Raw genomic sequence first — 20836 nt, 5'->3', positions numbered from 1 at the left:
TCCCAGGCTAGGGGTCGAATCAGAGTTGTAGCCAGTGGCCTACACCACAGCCACACCAGATCCAAGCCGTGTCTGTGACCTACACCGCAGCTCACAGCAATGCCGGATCCTTAACCCACTGAGCGAGGCCAGGGATTGAACCTGCGTCCTCATGGATGCCAGTCAGGTTCATTTCTGCTGAGCCACAACAGGAACTCCAGCAACTGACACTTTTCTATCAACACCTCCTACAGTCAGAAGCAAAGAAACTGGAGTAAAGCCACAGGAAGAAGACAAAGATACTCATCCATAACTTTTGGTTTCCCACCTTTGAGAGTGGTTTTTGCCGCTAAAAAATATGTGACAATTACGACAATTATATTTGGTTTCTGACCAATAAATGTACTAAAAAGGAAAAGTAAAGAAAAACAAAATTGGAGTTCCCGCTGTGGCACAGTGTTAATGAACCCAACTAGGAACCATGAGGTTGCGGGTTCGATCCCTGGCCTCGCTCAGTGGGTTAAGGATCCGGCAGTGCCGTGAGCTGTGGCGTAGGTCACAGAGGCAGCTCGGATCTGGTGTGGCTGTGGCTGTGGTGTAGGCTGGCAGTTACAGCTCCACTCCAACCCCGAGCGTGGGAACCTCCATATGTCACGCGTAAGGCCCTAGAAAAGACAGGAAAAAAAAAGAAAAGAAAGGAAAAACAAAATCTCTATGCAATGTGCATAATGTTTGTTCCTTACCTGCTGGTGACGGGCGCTGGGAAAGGTGTACTGAACCGAGTGCGAAGGGTAGCGACTTTGCTCTGTGCTGAACGCCCCCTGGTTGGGAGGATAACCTGAACTTGACATTCTCAGGACAGAGGCCTCACCAGGCTGGGAGGTCAAGGGCAACAAAAAACCATGCTTCTAGGAAATCACCTAAACAGGATCAGGGAAAAACAGAACAGGTAAGAATTATAGCACCAGGTGTACTTCTAATAATCTAGAACTACAGTTACATAAACAAAACCACTCTTATCAATAAGAGCTCTCTCTCGTGTAGTTGCTTAATGTAACAGAAGTTACTGGAGTTTGAGAAACATTAACGGGTCTTCTCCTCGACACCTAAAAAAGGTTCTTTAACATACCACAAATAATACCAGTAGCTACATAAAGTAACCACATATAAAATATACACCCGGGAGCTGGCACATAGCAACTGCTCAGTAAATGTCTTTTTTTTAAAAAAAAGTCTGAAAAATAAATTGAATATTACAATAACAAAATTCTATGGCTGTAAATTTTGGGATTCTGAAAAAGTCAACTGTTAGAAGGGTTCAAGAATATTTATAAGGTAAGCATTTGTGCAGAGGAAATATTAGCTTAAGTAAATTACTCTGCCCCAAAATAACAGGCCAGGAAGGTACTAGGGAAGGAAAAGCTTTCAAGGAGGAACAAAGCGAGCCTGAAACTTCAAGGAAAATAATTGCCAATTTTTTTTTGAAAATTTGGATTTTGGAAAAACTTGCATCTGCCACCAGAAGCCTGACCTCTCCCCTCATTTAAAGATATTTCTGGAGTTCCCATCAAGGGGCAGTGGTTAACGAATCCGATTAGGGACCATGAGGTTGCGGGTTCAAACCCTGGCCTCGCTCAGTACATTAAGGATCTGGCATTGCCGTGAACTGCGGTGTAGGTTGCAGACATGGCTCAGATCCTGCATTGCTGTGGCTGTGGTGTAGGCCGGCAGCTGTAGCTCCAGTTTGACCCCTAGCCTGAGAACCTCCATATGCCGCGGGTGCGGCCCTGAAAAGACACACACACACACACACACACACACACACACACACACACACACACACACAAGACATCTCTGGCAAGACTGGTGTTGATATTAACAAGCCTGAGTTGCTGATTTTACATAATGAAATTTAAAGATCTGCATAATTCAATGAATCCATATTTTCTGAATGACCAATACAGAATCCTCAAGTACAAAACAATTAAATGAAACGTAAGACAAACCAACAAATCTTTAATGTGACAGAATATGAAAGGTTTTATTGATATGGTTGCAGATTCCATGCAGCAACTAGTCTTTTTTTTTTTTTTTGTCTTTTTGCTATTTCTTTGAGCAAGGGCAGGGACCAAACCCTCAACCTCATGGCTCCTAGTCGGATTCGTTAACCACTGCGCCACGACGGGAACTCCAACTAACCTTTAAAAACTTACCACTTGTCTGGTTTGGGTGTGATATCAGAGGATATCCACAATTATGTACAAAATCTATTAAAATACCCCTCCCGTTTATTTTTAATGTTTTTGTCTTTTTTAGGGCTGTACCCGAGGCATATGGAGGTTCCCAGGCTAGGGGTCTACTTGGAGCTGTAGCCACCAACCAACACCACAGCCACAGCAATGCCAGATCTGAGCCATGTCTGTGACCTACACCACAGCTCAGGGCTATGATGGATCCTTAACCCATTGAGCGAGGCCAGGGATCGAACCCATGTCCTCATGGATGCTAGTCAGGTTCGCTACCCACTTAGCCACGACAGGAACAACCCACCCCTCCCTTTTAAAATCAAATACATATCTATGTGAGGTTAGTTTTTTTCCATAAACTTCCATCAAAAGCAGGGGTGAGGATCAAGCTGTCTTCTCAGATTCTAAAGAGGTCTGCACATCCGCACAAAGGTAAGACAAGGCCACTCTCTCCACCAGATTTTGTTCAGTTCTTTTGGAAAATACTCATCATAAAAATGTTATTTGTGGAGCTCCTGTTGTGGCTCAGCAGAAATGAACCCTACTAGTATCCATGAGGACACAGGTTCAATCCCTGGCCTCCCTCAGTGGGTTAAAGATCCTGCCTTGCTGTGGCTGTTGTGTAGGCTGCCAGCTGCAGCTCCAATTCACCCTCTAGCCTGGGAACTTCCATATGCTGCAAGTGTGGCCCTAAAAAGACAAAAAAAAATAATAAAATTAAAATATATAAACCTCAGAAAAAGTAAAGCTTAGTGAAAACAACTTAAAGCATGATACATATATCAGAAACACATAAAACAATACTACATATTATTTATATATACACATAGTTATTCTTTGCTTCCATCACTTAAGGGATTTGGGAAGACAGCAAAATTCAGCCGGCCAACTCAATCCAATTTCCCCATTTTAATCAACAAATTCTTTACCCAGCTAAGCTTAGAAAATAAAATTTTCTAGAGGACTGCCTTTCACTCTAACCTTAAAACAACACTTAAAAGAAAGAACTTTCAGGATGTTCCATGGTACCAGGCAACACACAACATTTTAAATCACAGGCCATCCCGACTACTCACTGCACTTCCCAGGGGAGGAGCTAGAAGACAGACCCCTGACAGCATTTGCCTGCTCCCTCCCAAGGCCCCAGGCAATGAAGGCAGAAAATCCAAGTATCAGGAGGCTGTCAGGTGACCCAACTAACAGCTCGGGAATCTGAAGCATGGAGAAATTCACTAACTTTTCTATGTCACAAAGCTGTGTGCAACAGCAATGGGAGAAGGCAGTGTTTCCTGTGATGCTGTGCAGCTTTCTCGGCAGGTAGTGGCTACTCTGAGGAGCTGAGAGGGGGCTGAGACCACACATCAAAACCACCCGGGCAGCGCTCCCACACCCGAACTTGCTAGCGAAGGGGAAAAGCCAACACGTGGGGTTTTGTTGGTGGGGATGTTCAGTTTGTTTTGGGAAACATATTCTATGTATGATTTAAAAGTTTCTAAAAGTACCATAAAAAATCTCCTCCAGGAGTTCCCGTCGGGGCTCACTGGTTAACGAATCCGACTAGGAACCATGAGGTTGTGGGTTCCATCCCTGGCCTTGCTCAGTGGGTTAAGGATCCGGCGTTGCCGTGAGCTGTGGTGTAGGTCGCAGACGCGGCTCGGATCCTGCGTTGCTGTGGCTGAGGTGTAGGCCAGTGGCTATGGCTCGGATTAGACCCCTAGCCTGGGAGCCTCCATATGCCGAGGGTGCGAGCCAAGAAGAGGCAAAAAAAAAATCTCCTCCTCACCCTCGTCCCAGCCTCTAGGCAGTTCTCGCCCCCGGAAGGCAACCAAAGTTTCTAGTTTCTGTTACAACCTCAGAAATAGCACATGTGCATGCGTGCGTGCATGCGTGCACACTCTCTCTGCCCCCTAATAAACGGTAGACACAGACCACTATGTATATGAGATACAGAATACTGTGCATACAGTATAAATAAGACATACAGTATATACAATAATACATAACATTATACAGAATGTTCTATGTCTTCCTTTTATGAGGCCGTAAAGAGCCTCATTCTGGAGTTCCCGTCGTGGCGCAGTGGTTAACGAATCCGACTAGGAACCATGAGGTTGCGGGTTCGGTCCCTGCCCTTGCTCAGTAGGTTAAGGATCCGGCGTTGCCGTGATTTGTGGTGTAGGTTGCAGACACAGCTCGGATCCCGCGTTGCTGTGGCTCTGGCGTAGGCCGGTGGCTACAACTCTGATTCAACCCCTAGCCTGGGAGCCTCCATATGCCGCGGGAGCGGCCCAAGAAATAGCAACAACAACAACAACAACAACAACAAATTAAAAAAAAATTTAAAAAAAAAGAGCCTCATTCTTTCTAGAGCAGTAGAGTGTTGCCCTGGATGAATGTTCACAAGTATTTTATAAAGTTTTCCAAGTAATTCCGATCTTCCCCTAAGAAATGCTTATGTGATCTGTCTCTAGCTCTCCTCCCATCTCAGACGTCCTAAGTAAATAAAGCTATAAATGGAATGGAGAGGCAAAAGGAAAGACCTTAGCTCAAGGTCATCCAAATTTTTTTCCATCCGAGGCCTACGGGATGAGAACTCTACGCAGACCGTGTTGTCTGCGGGTTGTTTTCATTCTCAGTAATGGTGAGTCCTGGGCTCAACACGTGCATTCAGTATCACTCAAACATGAGTCAAACGATCTGTCCATGTTTCTCCAGCTCTCATGACATCCTAGTTTTCTGATATGAGTTGTAGTAAAGTTTAACTCGAATATCTTAAAAATAAAATAAGGTTAGTTACCATCAGCCCAGCACAGGTGGAATAAAGCATCAGCAAAACTGGAGAGGAGCCCTCCTGACACACCAATTGCTGTTGGCCTCCGGTCACAAGAACTGCACCTTGGAGCCCACTACCACCTTCTTCCCCAAAACTTACCCATGAGAAGTACGGCAAGAGCTCAGACCTTTTCATTTTTTAACCAACACTCTTTCCTCAAACATCTTACATGGAAGCCGAATGTATAAAACATGCAAAGAAATCCTCTGAGTCAGTGAGAACCAGGAACCCAGCAGACGGCTTCTCAGTCTCCGCCCCACCCCGTCCTGCCTCTGGCCCTTCCTCTAGTCCTGGCTCACCAAGACCTCGCCGCAAAACACTTTACTGTTTGAAAACAACCAAAGTGAAAAAGAATCCAGTTTAGTTCGGGACGCAGTGGAAAAGAATCCGAAGAGGAACCATGAGGTTGTGGGTTCAATTCCTGGTGTCGCTCAGTGGGTTAAGGATCTGGCATTTCTGTGAGCTGTGGTGTAGGTCGCAGACGAGGCTCGGATCCCATGTGGCTGTGGCTGTGGTGTAGGCCAGCGGCTACAGCTCCAACTGGACCCCTAGCCTGGGAACCTCCATATGCCTCGGGTGTGGCCCTAAAAAGCAAAAAAAAAATGAATCCAGTTTAAAGTAAGGCTGAAGAGGAAGGAAAAACCTTAAATAGCAGATTCAAACTTTTCAGTTCTGTTCATAGCATCAAAACTCATTAACTCACAGTTAGTTACATGCTTGACTCATGAAATGTAAAAACTCTGTGAAATGTTTAAGAAACCTGGTTAAGGTTTTATATACAATCCTCATATCCTAAACATATACAGCCATATTTTAGGATGAAAATAACACACTAAAGCCAGATGTCATCGGTGTAAGTGAGGACAGCACATTTTTTGTGAATTTCAGAGATAAACTCAGAACGACTCTCCAACATTGTGCAAAGAGGTAATAAAATATAGTAAAATGAAATCAGTCTATTTACATTTTCTTAATCTTCCCCTATTAACGTAATAAAGACACACACACACACACATTACTCAGAGGAAACTTATTTTAAAAAACAAAATTTCAAACGCAAGCCTAAAAAAAAAATCAAATCCCTTCTCACCAGGAACTCTTGGCTTTTGGCCGACAATCTCTGCATAACCAAAATGTACTTGGATAGGTTTTCAAGGTGGCCTAAGCTATCTTGGAAAAAGAGCTAAAAATACACTTTGCCGTGGCAGGACTACAGATGCCTCTTTAGACAGCAAGAGGGACAAGACTGACAACAGACGTGGCATCCGCATTTCTCCAAAGCAGAAAAGGGACCCTTTACACACACAACTCAATTTTCTTTTAAATGATCAAGTAAAACTTTGGACTCAAGCGTGGGGTGGGGAATGGCCTCTGACATGGAGGATGCCAAACATGAGATCTTCAAATGAGGCAAACGGGGCTGCCTGATTCTCACAAAGCAGCTCAGCTCTGTCCAACTCCCAGAGGGCGTTAGGCGGGAGGCTAAGGATCACCCCCTGGGCTGTCCCAGCCACCTAAGAATCTTCCAACCAAGATTTGGAGAAAGCCTATCTGAGCCCGTCTTGGGGTGCAGGCTCCAGGAGAAGAGACAGGGGCCAGAAACCAAGTGACTTCTGTGATTTGTATGAGATCGGAGTGGCGCGCCACTGGACTAGAATGTCTCCTGTAAAAGAACCTAAAGCTTTCTTCCCTTTAGGGAAAGACAAAAACAAGAAGAGGAGCTACTCTGGGGGCTATGCCATTAGCAAGGTGTTTCCTTTGTGGCCTCTTCTGACTTAATGACATCTCATTTAGCCTGTCCTATCCCAACAAAGTACAACATTGAAAGAAAAGCGTTAATACGGGCACAGTCATCTGATTAATCTCAGAATGCAATACGCGATAAACACACGATAAACACGTCTTAAGTGAAAACAACAGGACTCCACCCCTCCCTAAGGTGAGAAAGAAGCTTCCCAGACGGCCGAGGCAGCCCTGAGAACTCCGGCGAGGGGGCGCTATACCGACCTGAGCCTCTAAACTGAGAGACATTCAGAATGAACAGATTTCAAAGCCAGAATGGACAACCATTTGCCAACCCTCTCCTCCATCAGCACAGAGAAAGAAGAGAGTACTGAGATCAGAAAATGTTTGACTTCAGGTGCTTGGCCAGAAGTACTGGATATGACAATGGATATGACAATGCCACTTGTCAAGCCTTTGTTATACACCAAGCGGTGCAAACTGAGAAGGCGGCCAGCAGGAGCTCACCTGCGACACCAGTTCCTTCCTGTCGCCAAGGAAGGCTTCAGCAAGGCTAAGCAACTTCCCCGGGTTATTTTCTTAGCTCAGGAACAGGTGGAAGATCGCATTCTGCTGCTTTCCCTCTGACCCACTGAGAGACTGCTAACAGTCAGGAAGCACATAAAACAAGGCGAACGAACAGACGCTCCTTCTATGGTACATAGGAAAATAAAGTAGGGGGGGAAAAGCAAATGACTTAAAAAGGACTGAGTTCTATACAGAACACCCCCCACCACCACCACCTGTGTGGGCAGCGACGGCCCCAGCACCTAGCAGTAACACCCAGCCCAAGGGCAAGTCCTCGTCTTCCCCATACCGCTCCCAGGCCCCCCCGCCCCCCTTCTCCAACTCAACCACCCTCACCCTCGTCTCCTGCTGCAAGAAGCTCCAAACTGGACCTCCCACGTCAATGCTTCCTCCACTCAAAAAGCCCGACTTCTGTAAACCATGAATCAGAACATGCCACTCTGCTGTTCAGGGCTCCCCAGGGGCTGCCAGGCCCAGACTCCGACTCCTCCTTGCGCCCTCGAGGCCTCCTGAGCTGCCTGCTTCCTCCCGGGCTGCTCAGGAGGGCCAGCAACTCAAGCTTCCTCCCAGCTCGATCACGGTGCCAAGCCCTCCCTCGCCTGGAATGCTCGTCCTGGCTCAGGCTGGGGCCTGAGGACGCCTCCAACTTGGGTCTCAGTTCAAAGGCCGTCTCCCAGAAAGGCCTTTCTCGACCACCCTCCAAGACAGGCTGCCACTCTCTTTGTTCCATTATAGACGAATCATAATTTGAAATAGGTGTTTGTTTTCCTTACACTGTCCTCCCCCACCAGAATACAAATTCTGTTTGATTCTCCACTATATTTGCTGGACAAAAGAAAGAAGGAACATGAAGAACTTACTTGAAGAAAACCTTGAAAATTGACAGAAAAGCATAATCGTCTATCTGAGCAAAAGGAGAGGAAGTACACAAAGGTGTCAATTTTCCTAACATTAACCTGTGAGGTCAATATTCTCCATCAAAGCCTCAGCCAGATTTCTTTTTTGAACGTCACAGAACGGTTCTAAATCCAAAAGACTACGCAAACCAAAACCGCCCAAGTCAGAAGAAAGAGGAAGGAACAGGTGCCTGACCTTATCGGTATTAAAATCATGAAACAACAGTCATTTAAAGGATAACTTACAACAAGAGATCAAGAAAACAGAACAGATTAAAAACACTCCAAATATACTGAGTAAATGACAAAAAGGGCAAATCTAGTCACTGAGGCAAAGACTGGATAGTTCACAAAATAGTGCAACACAACCAGTTATCTGAGGGGAAAAAGTACAAACCTACATCCTTCCATAATACCACCCACCTCATCTCCTGTACTAGAAATACATTCCAGATGGACCGAAAAATTAGAAATTAAAAAAAAAAAAAAATAACAGGAAAAGAAAAGCAAGAGTTCCCCTCGTGGCACAGCAGACACGAATCCAACTAGGAACCCTGGGGTTGCGGGTTCGATCCCTGGCCTTGCTCAGCAGGTTAAGGATCTGGCGTTGCCGTGAGCTGTGGTGTAGGTTGCAGACGAGGCTCGGATGTGGTGAGGTCGGCAGCTGCGACTTCGATTTGACCCCTAGCCAGGGAACTTCCATGTGTCACAGGTGCAGCCCTAAAAAGAAAAGAACGAACGAAATACCCCAAAAAAGTATACCGTCAAGTCTTCTCGCTCATGTGTCTCCATTTCTCAGTCTCCTTCCTACAACTACCGACGTTACCAGTTTCTTGGGTTTTGGCTCAGAAATATTCTGACAGGAAAGCAAATGTGTATACATTATTTTTCCTCCTTAAAACAAGCACGAGCAGCGTTCCCTCCACGGCTCCGCGGGTAACGAACCCGACTAGCATCAATGAGGACGAGGGCTCGATCCCTGGGTTAAGGATGTGGTGTTGTCGTGAGCTGTGGTGTAGGCCGCGGACACGGCTCAGATCCTGCGTGGCTGCGGCTGTGGCTGTGGTGTAGGCCGGCAGCTGCAGCTCCATTTCAACCCTTAGCCTGGGAACCTCCATGTGAGCATGTGCAGCCCTAAAAAGCAAAAAATGAATAAATAAATAAACAAGCAAACAGTAGCATACTATACTTAATATTCCTCCCTTTGCTTTTTCAGTTCAATAGATGACTATTTTATTTTATTTTTTTAGATGAATATTTTAAAGTTTAGAGTGATGAAGGTCCAAGCAGAGCATGAAACTCAGAAGCCACACAGAGCTCAACAGGGAAGACAGCCCACATTGACTGAGATTTTGCTGACTGTGTGCCAGTCACTACGCTAGGTGCTATTTACAAATAAGGAAATTAAGGCTCTGAGGGTCAGCAAGGCACACAAGGTCACGAAGCCAGCACACTTCCAGGCTGTGTTTATCTGACTATGTGATACTGAAAAGAACAGCTGGGAGCTAAGGAGAGGGGCACATGTATGAAAAAAGTGAATGGCCTCATATGTAAAGAGCTCTTCAAATCAATCTGAAAAAGACCAACAATTCTACCAAAAATAACCAAAGAACAAAAGCAGGTAATTTCAAAAAGAAATTCGACTCCAGTCATCAAAAAATGGTCAAAGTCAAACATGATTGATAAAAGGCCAATAAGAATCACTTTTTTTTTCCCTACTTCTTAAACCAAAATGTTTTTTGTTTGCTTTTTAGGGCCGCACCTGGAGCATATGGAAGTTCCCAGGCTAAGGGTTCAATCAGAGATACAGCCAACCGGCCTACACCACAGCCACAGCAATGCAGGATCTGAGCAAGAGTCTGCGACCTACACACAGGCAATGCCAGATCCTTAACCCACTGAGTGAGGCCAGGGATCAAACCCACAGCCTCATGATTCCTAGTCGGATTCACTTCCATTGAGCCATGACAGGAACTCCTTAAATCGTCAAAATGTTTTAATGTGTAAATCCAGGGCTGGCCAGAGTCTAGGGCGTCCCCACACGCCTATGACAATATCCATCCAAATCTACACTGTTCGTGTAACTCCACTGTAGACACCTACGCCACAAAGCCGCTTCCATAAATATACGTAATACACACACACACATACACACACACACACACACACACACAACCAACTACAGCTTTGTTTTTCCAACAAAACCAACACCAGTGGCCATAAAATGATTAAACAAATGATGGTCTTTTCTTTCACAAAAGGAGTACCATGTAGCTATTAATGACAGAAGCCACTCTAGACACACAAAGGTCCAACAGCAGTATACACAACAGTGCATACTAAGTCCATAACATAAAAAACAGCACACCCACTCACAGAAAAGAAAACAAAAAAAACTGAAAGAATATACACTTAGCAAATTACATCAAGGAAGCAGTACTTTCAATTTCTTTACATACTTCCATATCATACTTGTGTAAAATAATATATCACTTACAATAAAAAAGACAAGACTTTAAAATAACACCCCCCTTAACTGAGTAAAATGGTTTCCTCTAACAGAGTAACTGTATCCTTCCCTCCCCCCACCCCACCCACTCCCCAGCCCCCCCACCCCCTCATTTTAGTCCCCCCTCCCTTCGCTCCTCCCGCCCCTCCCCCTAAACAACACGAACTGTTAATGAACTACACGCTCCCTACTTCTGGCATATTTGTGCGGTGTATATTTTAGGCCATAACTCCTAGAAAGCACAAAGTTCTGGTTTCATTCCAAATCCATAAAAGTCACTGTTATTCAAAACGGAATTAAAAGAACTTAATCAAAAGTAACACAAAGTTAAATGTCTCTGAACTCCCCTTGAAAGACACAATGATTACTATTTTAAACAAATATTTCAAAATTATACCAATCCATATGCCATTGCCAACAGAAACAGCTGCCTGAAACAGACGACTCTGACTCTGAACTGTATGATACCCGAAATGTCAAGAAAAGAGTCTGTCCCTTAAATAAAACGTCTGGGAGTGGGAGGCAATCTGTAAAGGTGACCCTGATAACAAATGAGTCAAATTTTCCTAGAAAAATGCAACCGCCACAATTTATTCTGGTCCAGTATCAGTTTATTTAAAAACAAAGAAAAACAAAAACAAAAACAGAAAAACAGCCCAAATTTTGTTCCCCAAGCAGAAACTGGGAGGGGAGCAAGGGATCAAAATAACTTGGTAAACTTTTCTCTTCCTTTGCTGCAATTGACTAATCTAAAGATTTAATTTTTGTATAAAATTAATCAGTACTATTCTTTCAAAGGGATCCCCTCAAAGGGATTCTATAATAATTCCATAAACTAACTATTCCTAATTCACATTTTTCTCTGGCACTAAAACAACTCCAAAATCCCCTGCATGTATAAATTAACACATTTTTGTTCCAACATTACCTGGGAACACAAATAATCTGAGATGAACCAATCCAACACTTACTTCCTCTTTCTCCCCCAAATCCTAGTAAGGTGAAACACTTTTTAAAGAAATGCTTTGATAATTCACTCATTACAGACATTTTATCTCAATGACCTGAGAATTTCTACCTGTTTTTTAATTTCCAAAGACTGTTTACCATCAAATTCTCACACGTGTATCAGTCAGCTTCCACAACCACCACACCAAATAACTCTAGCAGCTAGGCTCCTTTTCACGCATTCAACAAATTTTTACTAAGCCATTTCTGGGAAGAGTGTTATTCTGGGAGTGGGGACGGAGGAAGGATCAAAAAATCACAGAGATACAGACATGCCCACAACCGGCTTAGAGTCTACTGGGGACTAAATGGACACGTACATAAATAGCCAGGATGCTGTAACAGAGGCAAAAGTGAAGCATTAAGAATTTCCAGGAGTTCCCGTTGTGGCTCAGCGGTAAGAACCCAACTAGTACCCATGAGAGTGCGGGTTCAATCCCTGGCCTTCCTCAGTGGGTTAAAGACACGGCACTGCCGAGAGCTGCGGTGCAGGTCACAGGCAGATGCTGAGGGGCTCTCACATTCTCGTGGCTGTGGTGTAGGCTGGTAGCTGCAGCTCTGATTTGACCCCTAACCTGGGAACTTCCACATGCCTCAGGTGTGCCCCCCCCAAAAAAAAGATTTTCCAGACCCAAAAAGACAGGTTTTCAGAGAAGAGGAAGGAGACTTCCTGGAAGAAGTGATATGTGATCAAAAACCCTCAAAAAATAGGCAGTACGTAGGTGTGACAGAGTTTGGAAGAGTAAGGTAGGGAAACAGGATTCCAGAAAAGAGCATAGAATGGGGAAAAACAACCCTTCTTAATTCAACACAATATAGCCATTTTACTTAACAGCCCAAAAGAAATAAAATGCCACGCTTCAGTATTCATGGGAGGACATTAGCTGAAAAAGAATATGCCTTTTCCTTTGCAGTAAATTCTATGGCACAAGTACCTATAGAAAACTACCATTACATAAGAGCTCTACAACGCAGTATTAAGAATATAGTTTGCGTTCACATGGCTTATCTAAGCTTTTATGTAACAACTGAAGTTTCTCACACTTAAGAAAAACAGAAAGTCCAGAAGTTTGAGAGTAAGTGAAACAAGCAATTTGCTAATTTATAAAATGATTTAACCCATCTATGTGTATCTCCAACGCCTAACCTTTGCCACAACAAAATTTCCATCCCTGTCACAGTGACATTCCGTGAGGGGCCAGTGGGTCCAAATAACCTCCAAGGCGTTACTGTCTAAGACGACATTCACCGCAGCAGATTAAAAATTCAACACACTAATAATTCCCAGTGACCGTATTACTGATGTAGACCAATGCAATTTTTTTCAAACTATTATTTTCACTGCAGAAATCTAAACTTATGGAAGTACCTAAATTCAATACCTAAGCTGAGTAAGTGACCTCCCACTCCCCACCCACCCCGATTTTTGTCTGAAGTAGTTGTCAATCCGCACACTGAATCACCCCATGGTGTAACAGAATGAGCCACCCTGGATGCCAGAAGCCCGGCTGCTGCTGCCGGCCAAGTGCAAGAGTCTGTGCAGACCACCTCTCTTCTGCGACCCTCCGTTTAGTCACCAGAAAAACAGTAAGACGAGGTCACCTACATGACTCTACATTCTGTAATTCTACACTAGCGGCGTTTCATTTCAACCCGTTTAGACTCGTTTTTGAGATGACTTTCAAGTCAGAGTCACAGCACACACGTGGAAGAGTCACACTGAAGAAGCCCAGGAACATTCCCATGCCTCTGTATGGTCTCATTTTCACATGCAAAGAGAATCCAAAAAAAGGATGCTGGATCTGAAAACAATCCAAGTATATCCAAGTAATATTTTGACCACACAAGCTTCTGGGGCAGAAAAAATGGGAGAAGAGTAAAAATGCTCAAGGAAAACCACCACCAGCAGAAAACCAAAATAAAAAACAGATGCTCTACTGTTACTGCTGCATGACAGAAGCTTTTCATAGCTTTTCAGTTCTCCCAAGATGTCCTGATAGAAGAACAACGTTTTCTTAACCATCTATCTCAACGTACTTTGCGTCCTCAAACCTGAAAAGGACGAAACATGAAACGCTCTATTGACTGAGTTCTTTGCGCACAGCTACAGCTCGTCTGCTCAATCTTCTCCCTTTCCGGCGTTGAGAGATGTGCCCTGAGCAAAAGCACGCCGCGCCAGCTGGACAGGTGAACGAACTACACACCAACAAAGAAGCCCACACATAATAAATCCTCACCAACCCCGGCTCCTGCTTCGTACCACATTCCAGTAAAACCCAGTCTCTGAAGCCAGTGACCAGACGGAGGTCACCGTGAATTTGAGGTCTCTGTCATCCTCCGGCAGCCGTTAAGAATTTGACATTGCCCTTAAGACAGACAGCAACACACAAGTAAAAATGAGTAACAAAACCAGCACACAAAAAAAAGCCGAGTGACAAACAGCCTGACATTTACCTACACCAATCCTTGGCCTATTTAAAGCCCTCTGCTTTCTCCTGTAGACACAGCAATGGGAAGACAGCCTCACCTCGTCACAATAATTGAACAACAACAAAAAATAATTGATTCATCTCAATTTGCCTAGCCTTGGAACAAACTTTTACGCCACTGAATTCAAAGAAACATAGTTAATTTTGAGCATTTTGTGCTTTTTCAAAGAATTGTGTGAGCGGGCCAAATTCTTCAGTTTTACTGTATGATTAAATTCAACAAGACAGCCAGTTAAAAATATTTATTCTTCATAGGTCATGGAGAGAATCACAACCACATAGCTATGTCACAGCCGATTAGCAGGTGTACTCCGGTTAGGTTGTAATGCGGAATACATTTTTCTAACTGGAATACAATGTTTATTCATTCAATAAACATTTGCTGTGTCAATATCATACGCAGTGCCTTAGAGTCAGAAAAGGGCCTATCCTGCCTTTGAGAGCAGATAAAACAGGCACATGAATACCTAAATACGAGGTAGAAAGGGCAAATGCCATGAGAAGAGAGAACGCATTTCAGGAGTGCAGAGGGAGCTGTTACCAAGGCACAGAAATGTAACCCTTTCAATCTTTTTAAAGCAATCTCATAACTATTAGTTCTCTTAGGCTCACAGCAACCTGGGAGAGCAAATGTTTCCCTACTATCTATCATGATGAGGAAACTGAAGCAGAAAAAGGGTGATCAAGCTCCAAAATGACACAGAGTTATAGGAAGAGTCAGGACTCTGTATTGTATTGTTTCTGGGGGAGGAGTTCAACATATGGCAAGCCTTTTGTAAAAGGAAAGAGTATTTTGGAATTGCAAGCAATCCCGTCGTTATGCATGTATGTGCATATTATTTATATGCACGTCTGTGTGTTAACCTGGATTTCCATTAACAGGTGTACTCAGAGCGAGGCAAAGTAACTGTCTACTGTAAATACTACAATAAATAAATAAAACCCCCACTGGACTTTAACAGAATGAGAAAATCAACACACTCTTTCTGCAACAACTTGTGGTTATTTCTTCTGTACACTTTACCCACGTCTAAATAAGATTCTAAAAGGGGTCTGCTCCTGAGCCCAGGCACGTTGGTTCAGCCAATAAATACCTTTATGAAAGGATACATGAAAACATTCTCAAAAAACTATTATACATCAAATAAGGCCGTCAACTCTCAGTTACCCAAGGGACAGTCACATGTGACCCAACGGCAGCAGCTGTTGACCAGGCTATGTTGAACGAATGAATGACTATTTGGAGGCCTTTAAAAAAATCCCAGGCCTGTTGCTCTTTACACACGTCCCGCCTCCCATCAATGCCTCACCAGGGCGCACACAAGGAATGCAAATTTCAATACAATTAGGCTGCAATTAGGGAAGCAAATCTGATGCAGGTGAGTAGACTAATCCCAAAGATTAGAATTACCCAGACCTCTACTCGCCAAGGTTAACTCTGTTGCCGCGGCCCTGTGGCGAGCAACACCAGGAAAAGAAAACTGACACTTCCTGTGCAAACACTTTTCACAAATACCGCTTACTCCCATCCACACCGTCAATACACGACGCTACCTACCCCGGCTAATTCCACGAATTCAGTCTCCGCTCCCCTAAACCCCGCTTCCCGAGTGCACTTCCTCAAACCCCTGTACCCCAGGGCGAGAATTCCCCGACTCCGCACGTCCCAGCAGCAGCGCTCAAAGGCAGGAGGGCCCGGGTTCCGAGCCCGCCGTCTCCCCCGCCCACCTTCGCCATTACACCCGGGGCGGCGCGGTGGGAACCGGGAGCCGGAGTTCGCTCTCCGCGCACTTGTCCGCCGCTGTCATCCGCCCGCGGCCACCAGCTCCGCCCCGAGCGAGCGCAGGCCGCCACCTGCGCCGGCCCCACCCGCCGCGGCCCGCGCCCGCCGCGGCCGCCGCGGGCCCCGCAGCCCCCTCCCCGAAGGACAGCCCTCGGCGCCCCGGCCCGGCCGCAGCCCCTTCTTCCTCCCAACTCCACGACCGCCCCCGCCCGCCGGCCCCAGCTCCCCGCCGCGCCCGCCGCCGAGGCGAGAGGCCGGCGCCGGCGGGTCCCGAGCCTCCGGCCCGCGACCGCCCTCGCCGGCCGGGGAAGCCGCCCGCGGCCGCAGCCCCGAGCCCTCGGCGGCCAGGCGAGCGGGGGCCCGGAGGCCGGCTGCGGGCGCCGGGCCTACTCACCGGGAGCTGGCGGGCGCGGCGGCCGGCGCGTCCCCGGCCTCAGGGGCAGGACGCGGCCCGCGCGCGGCCCTGCCCGGCCCTCGTCGGTGCGACGAGCCGGGCGCTCACTCCTGCCGCCGCCGCCGCCGCCGCTGCTTCGCCACCTCAGCCGCCATCTTGACTCAGCCCCTCTCCTCCCTCCGGCCCGGCGGCCGCGGCCGAGGCGGCTCCCGCGCCGGCTCCTCCTCCTTCCGGAGGCTGGGAGGCCGCCACCCTCCGCCGGCCGAGCGCGGCTCCGACCTCGGCCGGGCTTCCTGGGTCGCCCGCGCGCGGCCATCGCGCTGCGGCCGGCGGCGGCGTGGGGGTGGGGGGGAGGGCGCGGGGCGGCGGGGAGCGGGCCGAGGGTCGCCCGCCCGCGCCGGGGCCGCGGACACGCCGCGCGAGGCCGACCCGCCCACGACGTCGGTCCCGACTCGGGCCCCGCCGGGGAGCCGGGGCCTGCGGCCGCCAAGCGCGCCCTCGGCCTTCCTCGTCCCGGCAGCTGCCGGGACGGGCCTCGCAGCCGCGCACTTTCCTTAGAGAAGCCGCCGCTCCACACCCAGAGTTAGGAAGGAGAAGCGGGGTGGTGTCCCCGGGTAGTCACCACAGAGTCCGGGTTTTAAGACACGAGTGATAAAATGGTTCGTACTCAGGACGTCGGGGGCCTTTGCAGACGCTCCCCGCTGAAGTCCACGGTACTGTGTGGACGGCAAGGGGCTCGGCTGGCCCTGAAGCCGGGCGGGCAGCCGAGCTCGCAGAGGCCGCCGCATCGAGCAGAGGGAGCCGGAGCGAGGTGCTGGGAGGCGTCCGCGTCCGCGCACACCCAGCCCGACGCTTAAAGCCTCCGGCCGTTGGGGCAGGACGGCAGGACCGACTTACACTCGGAACGCAGTTTCCGCGAGCGCGGTTTTCCCGCCGGAGCCCGGCTCGGCTGCAGCCTCCCTCCTGCGCAGGCGCAGCGCTCCTCCCGGCATGGAAGTGGCGGGGGTGCTGCTGTGTCTGGCGGCGGCGGTCCTGGCATGGGGCCTCCTCAGGGTCTGGGACGCCTGGGAGCGAATGAAGGGTCAGGAGCAGGCGGGCCTGCCGGGAGGCGGAAGCCGCGCTCTCCTGGTGACCGCGCACCCCGACGATGAAGCCATGTTCTTTGCTCCCACTATTCTGGGCTTGGCCCGCCTGGGGCACCAGCTGTCCCTGCTCTGCTTCTCTGCAGGTAGGAGGATGTAGGCCCGGGGCTGGGAAGGTATTCAACCTAGGGAACCAGGCGCGGACGAAGGCGGCCCCTTCTCTGGGCGCTTACCGAGAATGGGTGGCCCCAGCGTGGGACCTGCAGGGCCAGCCACCCAGGTGAGCTGTGGGACGAGGGCAGCATTCGCGCTCCACTCCCCGTCACCTGGGACTGGAGAGCCCAAGAGAGCAGTCCACTTTTGGGTCCACTCAACACTTGCATCTCCGTTGGGAACTGCGACTGTAGCCGTTATTCTGTGGAATCTTTTTATTTATGAGGAGGGCCAAGAATAATGACCAGACAGACTCTAGGTTGTGTCATGCCCGCTCAGCCCAAAAGTTTTACTTATAACGGGTGCAAAAGACGTCGCACTGCTTTTAGAGTCAGTTCTGCGCGAGAAAGATGCATGTGTCAAACTGGAGAGACCATTAGACTAGAAAATAATTGTATAGGTCATTTTACAGTCAGCTCCACCCAGCTTTCACTGAAAGGGCTTTCAGAGACCAAGTCCTCCTTTACCGTAGAGGAAGATGAAATGAGCGAACAAATCATGGTGATAACTGCACGACTGTATAAAGAACCAAACTGTACATATACAGTGGGTGAATTTTATGGTATGTAAAATCATACCTCAATAAAGCTGTTTTTAACAAATGCCCAGTGACCTCTTCCCATTTGGGTTCATCTCCTACCAATTCTCTTTCTACGCAGATTTTTCTCAAAAGCACGTTTTGTACAATTTTGTGTTTTTCACTGAACATTACTGTTTCATTCATTTCTCAAATATTTATTAAGAGTGTACGTGCAGTACTAGCTATTGGGGTAGCCAAAATCCTGAACAATGACAACACCAAATGCAAAGGAACTCTGGTTCATCATTGGTGAGACTGCAGGATGGTTCAGCCACTTTGGATGGCATTTAGTTCGGCAGTCTCTAACAAAACCTGACAGATTCTTCCCAAACCATCCAGCGTTAGCCCTCCCTGGTATTTACTCCAAGAAACTGAGAACATGTTCACACAAAAACCTGCACACATATTTAGAGCAGCTTTATTCATCACTGCCAAAACCTGGAAGCAACTAAGTTGTCTTTCAGTAGGTGAATGGAAAGATAAACTGTGGTGGTGCCTCCAGACAGTGGAATATTAGCGTTAGTTAGAAATGAGCTATCAGATCATGAAAAAGAGGAATCCTAAGTGTGCACAAGTAATTGAAAGAAGACAGTCGGAAAAGGCTTCCTACTGTGGGATTCCAACTGTATGACAATCTGGAAAAGGCAAAACTATGCAGACAGGAAAGAGATCAGCGGTTGCCAGGGGTTGGGATGGGAGGAAGGATGTATGGACATAGCCAGAGGACCAATTTTTAGTAAAAATACTCTGTAGGGTGCTTTAAGGATGGATACAGTCAAACGTTATTACACATTTGTCCAAACCCATAGAATGTACAGCACCAGGGGTGAACCCTGATGCAAACTCTGGACTTTGGGTGATGATGGCTTGTCGGTGCAGGTTCATCCTTTGTCACAAAAGTACCATGGGGGGAAGAGATGCTGATAAGAGGGATGGCTGTGCACGTGTGGGGGCAGGGAGCATACCGGAACTCTCTGTACCTTCCCCTCAATTTTGCTGTGAACCTAAAACCGCTATTTAAAAAGTCTTGATTAAGGGAACTTGTGATGGAGCCAGATAATGTGAGAAAAAAGAATGTACGCATGTGTGTGTGACTGGGTCACCTTGCTGTGCAGTAAAAAATTGACAGAACACTGTACACCAGCTATAATGGAAAAAATAAAAATCATTATTAAAAAAAGTCTTGATTAAAAAAAAACTTTTTTTTTTTTTAATTAAAAAACGTTGTTCTGGAGTTCCCAATGTGGCGCAGTGGGATCCACGGCATCTTGGGAACACAGGGACACAGGTTTGATCCCCAGGCGGCACACTGGGCTAAGGATCCCAGGTTGCTTCAGCTTAAGGTCAGCAGTGTGCAGCTTGGATCTGATCCCTGACCCCTAGAACTCCATATGCCATGGGGCGAATAAAAAAGAAAAAAATAGTAGTAATAATAAAAAGGTTTCCAGGACTTACTCTCCGCCCTAGGTATAAAACCGTGAAAACAAGCTAGGAAAAGACTATGGCTTTGTGGAATTTATAATTTAAACATTTACCCATGTTAGTAAGAACTGTGTAGCCTTTTAAGTGGTTTCACAGAGATAAATCGTAGTTTAGTCATCCTTATGGTATATAGATTTAGGAGTTTTTCCCTCCCCAGTTTATCCTAAACCTCTTTATGTTTATTTCTTGATTTGATTAACATTTTTCATCAAAATCTCTGGTTGCCAGGAAGATTAAACTGTTTTCTGTGTATATTGAGAATTCTGATTTGAACACTTTTCCTCTCACTTTGTGCAATTCAGGATATTAATTGTAAATAGATGCAAGTAATGGCCTCATTTTTTTGTTAGCTTTTAATTTTACTTATGTTTTATACCTCAACTATGGGAATCAAATTATAAGCAACATTAGTTTTGAGATGCCTGGATTTTATTTACAAAGTACTATAGGTACAGTGGATTCTTTAATATATTTCTCCTTATTTTTTAAGAGGTGAGGACCAAAAATCAAAAACTTTTTTCAAATTAAAATAGATAAGGAGTTCCCAACATCGCTCAGTGGAAACAAATCTGAGTAGTATCCATGAGGACGCAGGTTCCATCCCTGGCCTCGATTGGTGGGTTAAGGATCTGGCATTGCTGTGATTTGTGGTGTAGGTCACAGACAAGGCTCGGATCTGGTGTGGCTGTGGCTGTGGTGTAGGCCGGCAGCTACAGCTCCAATTTGACCCCTAGCCTGGGAACCTCCATATGCCATGGGTATGATAATATTATTATTTCAAAAAAATAATAATAATAAGGCCAGGAGTTCCCACTGTGGCTCAGCAGTAATGAACCTGACTGCTATCCATGGAGACTCGGTTCGATCCCGTGGGTTAAGGATCCTGTGTTGCCGTGAGCTGTGATGTAGGCCAGCAGCTGCAGCTCCAGTTCCACCCCTAGCCTGGGAACTTCCAAGGGCAGAGGTGGGGCCCTAAAAAGCAAAAAAATATATAAGGTCATGTTCTTTAACACATGCTAAAACGCACTGTCC

The 20836-nt window shown here is 46.8% G+C and overlaps 2 protein-coding genes across 17 annotated transcripts in view; one reads left to right on the top strand and one right to left on the bottom strand.

Moving 5' to 3' along the window:
* NCOR1 (nuclear receptor corepressor 1) overlaps positions 1-17253 on the bottom strand; it is a 136912-nt gene extending 119659 nt beyond the window's left edge. For 13 of the 15 annotated variants that reach the window (XM_047756903.1, XM_047756907.1, XM_047756913.1 and 10 more), the window contains exons 1-2: positions 16448-16582; positions 723-899 (exon numbers count right to left, since the gene is read on the bottom strand). In XM_047756903.1, the coding sequence (XP_047612859.1) occupies positions 723-830 (108 nt within the window). In that variant the 5' untranslated portion in view covers positions 831-899; positions 16448-16582. Of the gene's footprint in view, positions 1-722; positions 900-7704; positions 8131-16447; positions 16583-17114 lie in introns of those variants that run through there. The other 2 variants (XM_047756904.1, XM_047756905.1) reach the window with 2 other exon arrangements.
* Positions 17254-17287: 34 nt separating this feature from the next.
* PIGL (phosphatidylinositol glycan anchor biosynthesis class L) overlaps positions 17288-20836 on the top strand; it is a 47947-nt gene continuing 44398 nt past the window's right edge. For both annotated transcript variants that reach the window (XM_047756919.1, XM_047756920.1), the window contains exon 1: positions 17288-17675. In XM_047756919.1, coding sequence (XP_047612875.1) covers positions 17438-17675 — 238 coding nt within the window. In that variant the 5' untranslated portion in view covers positions 17288-17437. The remainder of the gene's footprint in view (positions 17676-20836) is intronic.

This window comes from Phacochoerus africanus, chromosome 14 (assembly GCF_016906955.1).
Source record: "Phacochoerus africanus isolate WHEZ1 chromosome 14, ROS_Pafr_v1, whole genome shotgun sequence".
NCBI classification, from domain to species: Eukaryota; Metazoa; Chordata; class Mammalia; order Artiodactyla; family Suidae; genus Phacochoerus; species Phacochoerus africanus.
The sequence above is the reverse complement of the archived record's forward strand: the minus strand, read 5'-3'. Positions and strand labels throughout refer to the sequence as shown.